The sequence below is a fragment of the Mercenaria mercenaria genome, unplaced genomic scaffold (genome assembly GCF_021730395.1).
Source record: "Mercenaria mercenaria strain notata unplaced genomic scaffold, MADL_Memer_1 contig_4955, whole genome shotgun sequence".
Taxonomy (NCBI): Eukaryota; Metazoa; Mollusca; class Bivalvia; order Venerida; family Veneridae; genus Mercenaria; species Mercenaria mercenaria.
The window spans coordinates 12,714-23,083 of NW_026463226.1; the positions used below are offsets into that span (position 1 = coordinate 12,714).

Genomic DNA, 10,370 nt, shown 5'->3' on the forward strand with positions numbered 1-10,370 from the left:
AGTCTGTCAAACTAAATTCAACAGTATACATGAAATTTGAGGCCTCAGCTCGAGTACTGCGCCTCAGTGCGGTCACCACACACTAGTGAGGGCATCGGACAAACTGGGTCTGTGCAGAGAAGGGTGGGATCTCGCCTCCTGTATTATCGACATGTTGAACACCTTAAACTGAAGACGACGTAACCTGCCTCGTATTGACAATATCACCCATAGCCGAATTGCTATCCCAGCTCTTAAGTAAAAGAACAGGCCGTTGTTCCTACTCCTTGGTCTACAGACGAATCTAAACAAGTGGGTATTCATCTTTCTCTGTGGAACACATTCCGTGAGAATATTGTCTCTCTTGGAACCTATCAGTTAGCCAGTCAGTCTGCCAGGTTGAACATTTGTCTCCCAAGACACCTGCTCTTTTTAACTTGGTTTAAAATACAAATTTATATACTCCTTTTATTGTTTTCGTTTCTCTGTAAATTAATGCGCGTCAGAATCTATGCTCTCGTGGCGTGTTTGGCCATTTGGAAAATAGAGAAATTCACAAAATCCGTACTGTAATGGAGTTTTTTGGTGCAACAGTCGGATGTAAGTTATTTATCATTTAACATATCTCCAGTGGCGGTAGCAGGGTCGTTTTAGACATTGAAGATATATCAAATAATCTAAATTATCAGGGGAAAGGAATTGGTGTAGATACTGAGTATTTTTCGTTTGGTCTTGCCGCACAACCCTAACTCACATTGAAACGATTTGCCTTTTTTCTGTCCATCGTTTTATAATGTCAAACATTTCAACTTGAATCGTCGGGGCCAATTCGTTTCACCCAACCCAGGATACGCGGGTCACATGAGTGGCAAGAAAATCTCGCCGCTTTTAGAATACTTTACGAACGCTCCAGCGTACGCAAACCACGTGAGCTGTAGGTAAAACGTTTGTTATGATCTGTTCCAAATAATTCAGCTATCTTTTTCTTGTGGTATGTTTCTATCTTTACGGATATCAACAACAAATTTCCAAATGTTTAGCCGAATTTTTATTGCATTTGCCGCTTAGCCTTCCTCGCAAGACCGGCGCACAACGGCATATGTCGGAGAGACCCGAGCAGTTCCGGGAAGCCAAACGAATGCCTATTCGAACCGCTTACGCCTCAACACTGGTCAGGCTGGGGTCAGTACTTGTAAAACTTGGATCTGGCTATCTCTGATTTTTCTTAACTTACAAACAACAGGGTTCACAACCACTTACTTTTGTCCGGACTTTGTTTTTTTTTAGTCGGTGATGGTAAATGCCTTTGAGTGAAATTTATTTCCACATCGCTTATGCATATCAATTATTTTTATCTGTCCCGCTAATGAGAAATCACAAAGATGAAATAAATTTATAACAATGAATTTATTAATTTTCAACACTAATTAATACAATTTCAAAAAATATTCATTAATTATAAACCGATACTGCTATTGAGTTGTAAACAGTCTTTGTAACAGCAAAATACTTCTTAGAGAACAATATTGGAAGACTGCAAAAAGTCCTGAATATCTGTCAATAAATTCTACAATTAAATTAGAGAATCAAATTTTAACGTTTTCCAACAATTTTCTAGCTCATCAGAGCCTAAGGTGCTCAAGGTAACCCTGTTTTCGTAATCAGTCGTCGTCCGTCGTGCGTACGTCGGTAATATTTTAACTGCCCACACCAGAAGTTATAATTTTTACCCAGTCTTAATCTTGTTCGGAATATTTGTCTCAGTAAACAGTCGGAAGAGTCCCATATCGGGTCAACTGGGCTAAAAACTTTGAAAAGCCTGCTGCACAAATTAGGTCATCAGGTCAAACAATTTGGAGACCTTGCGAACACTCCAGATGCCAAATTTACTACCTCATTTGCATAAAACCTGGTCAGAACGCTTGTCCTTGTAAATTCTAAGTCAGGTTTGAAATTAGATCATTAAATTAAGGTTATTATATCAAATCCAAGAAAGATCTTTTGAATATTAGAGGTAATACTGTTAATTTGTCTATATGAAACCTAGTCAAAATGGTTGTCATTATAAAATCTAGGTCAGGTTTGAAATTAGATCATTTAAGGGTCTAAATTTAGGTCATTTTGTCAAATCCACGAAAAATCTTTTGACAATTTGATTTAAGATTTTCAACTTGCTCTATACGAAACCTGGTCAGAATATTTGTCTGTACAAAATCTAGGTCAAATGGAAAAAAAACAGGGCCATATGGGGTCAAAACTGGGTCACAAGGTAATATGATAGAAATAGTGACACACTCAACCTTTGTTTTGTCTTGCTAACTGCTACATAAGTGTCCCTCAAAAAATCAAATGTACAAGTCTACTATTATCTGCAGCTTATCAGTGATTTTGTAATAGCTGTTAGACATAACAGGGATTCTCCAACAGATCAACAGGAGACAAAGAAAAGTGGTCAACTTTCTAAATCGCTTTGAAGTGGTTTTTATATAATTAAATCCTCTTTAATAAAATGGCGATTTTTGGTCGGGTCAATAACAGAAATAAGAAAAACAAAGAAACAAGTCGAATTAAGATATTGAAAAATATTGCATAATTTGCTGACATTATTATATTTTATATACAACATTGGAATAGTCTTTTAGTAAAAATGCCAAATGTTACCGCGATTTGATTCATAAATTCCAAAAACAAATATCACAAAATGCAATAAAATATCTAGACTTTACAGAACTAAGTAAAACATCACTGTCAATGTAGTATATTCCTTAAAAAATAAGTTGTTTATAACTTACGTAGTATGAATAAGTAATATTTTAAAATTCTATTGGTAAAACAAAGTAAAAGAACTTTTAAGATGATAACGTATCACATATAAAAAGTTCAAAACATTTTCTGTTGTCAAAGTTACAAATATTAATGCAATTTCATGGTCGACTGCCTTCATAATTAATTTATGATCTTCTATAATAACCATACTGTGAAAATGCAAGCCCCTGCTGCTACAAAGGAGTCCCAGTTCCATTGACACACTGTCAAGTAAATCAATGGCACGAAACTGGGTAACTCAGGCATAAAATCTAGGCCACTGTATCAAATAGTAGAAACGTATTAACATTAGAAATCAGAAATCAGATTTTAATGGATCTTTATGAAACTATCTAGTTTTTGGACTAGATACAGTTGTTAATGTCATTACGACCCGCATGTTTTATATGCCTTTACTTATAGATGCAAAACAATGAGTCATGATAGAATTCTATAAAAAAGAGAGAAAACAAAAACAAAACAACAACAAAAACAAATCCCCCTCCCCCCCTCGTAATTAAATGATCAAGCTGTGGTAGTATATCTTCTATGAAATCTGTACAAGTTTATTTATGGCATATGAAACGCAAGCATTGCAAAGAGAAATTGTTTTTTTAAAATAAAAAATGCCTAAAGGTAACGATAATTGAGAGAGAAATGGTCTATTTCTGTTGGCTTTACTTGCTTATTAATTCATTTAAGTGTACATGTCTTTTAGACACTATTTTATGACGTATTTGTTTTTATTCTGGAGAAAATGTTTAATAGATATAATTGCCTGAATAGATCCAGAGAATGAAAGTCCTTTTAGATAAATGCACATGTGCACAATGAATGAAACGCAGTTGTATACATGAACACAGAAGCAAATACAGAAAATGTTCAATATGGATCATCAAAAGTAATTCAAAATTTCTCATAAATGTTTATAATAGATCTACTAAAGCAGAAAACAACATACATAAGATATATATATAGATCTAGTCATTCTCTTAGGGTTAAACACAGTAACAAAATCAATGCTAAACATGGAACTGACTCAAGTGGGCATAGTCAACTCATGTTATCGACCTATACGAATCACGAGTGAATTTGCAGAGGAATCAGTCAGCTAGAAATGAATATATTTTATGAACCATTTATGTGCCATCACTGGCATATCAATCAAAATTGTCCTATGTAGCACAAATTCATAATATAACGGTTATAACCAAAGAAATTATAAACATTTTATAGATTTTTGAGAAAGAACATACTTGATTCTGATTGCTCTAAAATGATACAGGCAGTACATTAAAGTAAAACAATTAAAGATAAACTATGCAAGTCGTTCACTAAACCACGCCATCATTACACATCAACAATAAATGTATTTAACATAATTTGATATATAACCAACGGTGAAAGGAGAGCTGTATTCACAAATAAAAGTGAACTACTAAAACACTTGCCAGTTATAACATCATAAACATCATAATAACAAAATCATTGATTGGATAATCAATATTGTAACTATTTTCAAAAATAGCTCATAGGTTGTTAGAATTAATATAAGAAAAATAGTTGCCTTTATGTTCGTTCTTTATAAGGTTCTATATCAGCCTAGGAAAAATGATATCGACCACCGAAGGCTTACCAACCTTTGGTCTACGCCCCAGGTCGATATCACCTTTTTCAGCTCGATCAAACCTTATATCGAACTCACTTAAAGGCAATAATTGTAAATTGTCAGTACAAATACTGTACAGAATTAGACAATTATAGACAAATTGGTGAATTCATTAAGTTTTTCTAAATAAACGTTTAAGGATGTAGGAACGATTTTTCTAACGTTAAGATTTGTTTCAAACTCTGTGAGCTTTAAGAACATTAGTTTCCAAGACAAACAAGAGAAGAAAAAACGCAGGTCACCGAACTCGTTTTAATTTTATAGGGCATTTTCTTCACCCACTGTTTTAGCATTTCTGAAATTTTGTAAAATTGAAAAAATGGTGATACTTTATAAAACATATGATATCCCACTTAATGTTATAGGGAATTCAGGTCTTACAGGTAGGCCTATAGATATCTCTTAAAAACAACCGCTCGTACATCCTTAACACATTCTCTTTAACAATTACTATTTTGTTAAAATGTAACACACAATCCATAAATTATCTAAACCACAGAAGTATAAAACACATTTTATTTTCATTTTTATAGCTTTTATTCTAAACACATTGTCTCTACAAGGTTTTAAGTTGGTATGACGTAAAATATCTCAGATATAAAAAGATCCATTTCAACCTTAATGTTTGAAATCTCTAGTTTTTTTAATCTTTATACCAATCAAGTGCACACTAACATAATGCCCAGATCAACTGAATGGGTACATATAACAAATGTTTACATGGTATATTAACAAATAAAGAGTTAAAAATACATTTTGTACTTTAATCTTAGTTAACAGCATAAAATCTAATATATAGCATAATTCCTACTCATTCGACTTTTACATTGGAATCTCTAAATGTTTGCATATTTGCAAGAAAGTTTACAAAGATTTTGACAGGAGGAATTCTTCCTTGAATATTTCATGTCATCAAAGTTAATATCCATAATGAATCCCAAAACATGTCTGAAGCCAGACAGGTAGTTAAACATGGAATATTTAAGAAATTATATCTAATAATTATGAAGATTTGATGTCTTCAGGTAATAAAATATTGAGGAAATAAATGTTTTACCTAGATTCTAATAAGGAATCAATCCCATTAGTAAAACAGGCAAAACACTTTATAAAAAAATCTGTGCTTAAATAACACACACACACACACACACACACACACACATATATACAAACTCAGATGTGCACATATTTTTCTGAATAGTGTTTGTAACGCAGATCTGTGAGATAAGTGCAGTGCAGTCCAACTCGTGACTTCAATATAATTTCCATTATCACTTTCTCTTAATTCAGACTGAGACCGTCAGGAGAGGTGAACAGAGTCACGAATTGGGACTAAGAGTAAGGCTGACAAGAGAATACTCGAGTCAAACATGTAGCATTCACACACAATCATAATTATAGTAAAAATGGTTAACACGCAAATAAAGTTTTAATAAAGTATATCCTGATATTTCAAACAATAATTTCAAACAGTGAAATTATGAAATAAAGTATACTTGAACGAGGAAAGACTACAACTTATAAATTTGAAATTCCTATCAGACTACAAGTACATTTATTGCTTCAACAATACAAGAATACAGGCCTCCTTCATATCAAAATATTTTACGAAATCTTAAAATCATAAAACTACTTTACTTTTTCCGACGTAAATACTGTGATGGCATGACGTTGCGAGGTCAAAAGAGTACATTTGGATAAAACCATTATATAATTGAAATGACATGTAAACAGAAAACTTGTCTGTTTTTCATGCAAGATCAAAATATCTTTCATTCATGAACACCGTATGTTACATTTTCACGCGTGGCATTGCAACTGTTGTTCTCTTTTTGTTATATATATATTAAACAGAGATAGGTAATACATATAGATGAGATTAAAACAAATGCTTATTATGTACAAATATTTTGGTAACATGTACAATGAAAGGCTGATGCGATTTTTGTATTTATAAAAAAGGTATGTACTGCTACAAGACATTACACTCTCGTTTGTAAACACAGCATTATGTTCAATATTACAGCAAGTTGAACTGAAAAATGATACCCAATAATTGAACATAATTCAATTCAGATGATTTTCTTTTGAAGACAAAATGTTTATTTATGTATTTTTATAAGAATAATAGATATCTCTATGCGAGTGTGTGTCAGTAAATCGAAGACATCTGAACATAGTTTGTCATCGTAAGCACTTTTATAAGATAAGATATGTTTATTATAGTATCACTTTGCATGGAAATATTGCATCATGCAAACCTTTCTACAAGAAATATGAGAGACTTACAAGGTACTACATTTGATAAAATCGTTTGTTCATATGCATAAAATCTTATAAACTTCTAACTTGCTAAAAACCACTAGAACTGGCCAACTAAATCTTATACCTGTAAAGTTATAATTCTAATTTAGTTTGTGCATAGTCATTATTAAAACTAACTAAAGTGTTATACCGCATTAAACCTTTACTTAACCTAACTGCCCAAAAGAGAAAAAGGTTCTATATTGTTTGTTCACAGTCACAACTAAAATTGAAGTACTCTAATACATTAATTATATATTCACATGACCTAGTTATAAATAAATCTTCCTCCTGTCTAAAATGTTAAAACGGGTTTCTGCATTTAAGGATACCATATCAGTGCTTGAAAAAAAACACAATGTTTTCGTTACATGTACCATTACAATTGTTAAAATTTGCATTAAGTTTTGAAGCTTCTTCAAGCAATACTATTCGAAGAAAATTGGACAATGAAATAATAAATACATAAATTCCATCCTAGGTGGTTGAATTACAATGAAAACAGGTTGTAAAGGATTATAACTAGTTTTCAAATAGATGTACTCAGGAAGTGAGTAAAATGATAGCCATGCAATATAAACACTGTACCCATTCAAAATTCCTTTCAGATACCAAAATATAATATTTTCATTTTCGCCAGACAGGGTATGTACTAAGCATTTCGCTACATCTGTACAGAGAAATTAGTAGCTACCAAGCTCTGGAATATCTGAGTGCATATGGAAACGTTTTAATTATGTTACATTGTTTGTTTTGATTATAATCATTGCAGATTTTTCTGTAATGATACAAAGTAATTAAGTACTTTTCTGATAGTGACAGAACATTCAGAATTCATCTAGAATATTGTTGATTTTGTCCCAATTTACAACGGCATCACAATCTTTCATTGCTTTGACCAAGTCTTGCATGGTATCATGCACTGGATTCTTTTTCTTCCAACTGATTAGCAAATAGTATATAGCTGTCTCTGTACAATGGCGATGATCCATTTTAATGCGTTGTACGTCTACATCGTTGAGTCCGAGCGAAGGGCCTAATAATTCCCATTTCTCTCCAATTGCTTGTGCAATTTTGCCCAAGTCCTTTTCAGTTACTTTCTTCTTCAGAGCAGTTTCATGGTGTGCAACATTTTCACCATGAAACCATTCTGCTAGCGCATGTTTAGTGATAATTGCATGACTTTCGTTATCAGGACAGCAAACACGATACTTGTTCTTGATATCGTCGAGTCCACAGTGGGCTTTTTTACTGCCTTTACATCCATGGGCGGCATGGTTGCATTTTATATAATAACTGAAAGGTTTGTGTTTCCGCTCGCTGTTAAGTCTCTGAAATTCGTTTGCAATTACAGTTTCTACGAATCTACGGAAACGATCACAAACAACATTTTCGACACATGCTGGCGGACATTGACTAAACACAGTTATCTCAACACCCCTGTCAGAGGCATTTGAAATTATGCCAGCATGTTGTAGGTCAAGAAGGTAGAACGCTGTACTTTGAAACACTAAGTTCTGTCCATCAATTTCAAGCGGAGGCCATCTTCCAAGGGCTGCAGCAGTGACTCTTTCGAAGATAGTTTTTAAGATCGTTGTGTTTTCAAGCGAAAGTCCAAGTATGACGAGAGAGCGTTTTTTCCCTTCCAGAGCACGTTCTAAAGTTGTCTTGCTACATTCAACTTTAAGTAAGCTGGGCACGATGTATTTTCCAGAGCCTCTTTCGTCGCCAGTTACTTCATCAATATACAGAGTCTCAGCCAATATTCTAAGTCTCTGCAAAAATGCTAAAAGTATGTCTCTATGCTCCATGAAAGGGTGTGTTTTATCTTGTTCCCAGACTTTATTCAAAAGATATTTTTCGAGAACAGCTGTTTCCATTAACTTTTCCCACAGGTCATGTAAGTTCGACCTCCATTTACAAAATCTTTTTGATGTTATGATGCATTTGAAAGCATCAACCAAAAACTGCGGATCTATCACAACGAATTCGCGAAGTTTATCTTCATCAAAATATACGAGAGTGCCTTTTGCGTGATGATATTTCAGGAAAATCTTCAGCTGTAGTTCGTCTTTGATCGGAGAATCCGTTGATGCATCTAGGTCAACTACATCTTTGAATTTTACAAGTTTTCTAACATGCCTCATCTCATTCAGTGCTACTTCTAGCTGTATCCATTTTGCTGGTACTTTGCTACTTTTCGCCTTTTCTAAACCAATATCAAAAATAGCTTTCTTTATCTCAGTAATACTCCGGTCGTCTGGATCAGTATTTTCGACCGCAAATGGCTGCGTGTATATGTGATTTCTTGCTTTAGTTCGGATAAAGATGTCTAAAACTTTATCGAATTTGTCTTCAATGTCACTATTGCTTGGGAAATCAGCTTTATGTGTCCCGACTAGTATTATCTTGGGTACATTACCATCTTCTGTTCCAACAAAGGCATGCACTGACCCCACCCAAAATTTCAAACAAGTCCTTAAATCGGTTTTTTGGTCTGGAAAATCATCATCTTCTATTATGCTGTCGAGATCTTTTGTAAGATCAAAGACCAGGAGATAAATTGCATCCTTTGAATGGAAAATCTGGTGTGTTGCATAATAGATGAATTGTCCACCGAAGTCCCAAATATTTACATGTATACTTTGCTCATTTTCTGACGAGTCCTTACCTTTTGCATTTTTTAAGGTTTTCGAAAATCCGGCAAGCAAGTTTATATCTTTAACTTGTACGTGTGAATCTTCATCAGACCATACTTCCTCCGACAAATCTGAATCTGAACTCGAATCTGCCGATTCATCACTGTTTGCCCATGCAGACTCTGACACTGAAGATGTGACTGAATCAGAATCTGAATATGTGTTGCTGTAATCGCTCAGACCGTTTTGTCCTTCATGACGTATTTTGACTGCTTGAGATATATTATCCTCCACTTCATTTCCATTTTTGCTCACGAAGGAAATATCTGATTCATGTGACGAACTAAATGTGAACTCTTTATCGCTGTCTGCATCCACGGGTGTCCTTTTATGTTTAGAGTCTTTGTTTTGTTTAACAACCTTTGCTAATCGATGAGCCCCATTTAGTTCGTTTGTATGAAGTTCAGCTTTTGTCCATGTGATATCGTCAAGGTTGCAGTTTGCCGAATGAATATCTATACCGTCTGTGCTCTCAATGCCTTCTAGCTCAAGGCCAAGAAGTCTTCTAGTTAGACTTGTTTTCCCCTGGTTAAAGTTCCCGACAACCATGACCCTTATGAAATTGTCTGATTCTATCCCTTCATTTAGAGCAAGCATAAACAGTTGTTTATCACGTGAATCGAATCCTAATTCAGCAAGAGACCGAGACTCCTGTAAAATTAATGATATTTCAATGACAATACATTAAGTTTATGTAGATGCTGCATCGTGCATATGCCTAGGTTTTTTCGACATATGTGATTACTAAATCAAAACTGGGCTGATGTTTCCATTCAAAATTAAAAACTGCATCCTACATCTATTTGTGGGCGGTCGCAACATATCTACAGTTATTTATTCGCAAACTAAAAATAATCCTCCTCGTGAATATTGTAAAAAAAAAAACAACGACACATATCCAATAGTAATAACCA

The 10,370-nt window shown here is 34.0% G+C and overlaps 1 protein-coding gene across 1 annotated transcript; it reads right to left on the reverse strand.

Annotated features, from left to right (window-relative positions):
• Positions 1-7,584: 7,584 nt before the first annotated feature.
• LOC123530355 (probable serine/threonine-protein kinase roco6) lies at positions 7,585-10,132 on the reverse strand. The gene has a single exon (XM_045311124.2). It carries the CDS (start codon positions 10,051-10,053, stop codon positions 7,585-7,587), a length of 2,469 nt encoding a protein of 822 aa, XP_045167059.2. The 5' UTR covers positions 10,054-10,132.
• Between the last annotated feature and the right edge of the window lie 238 nt (positions 10,133-10,370).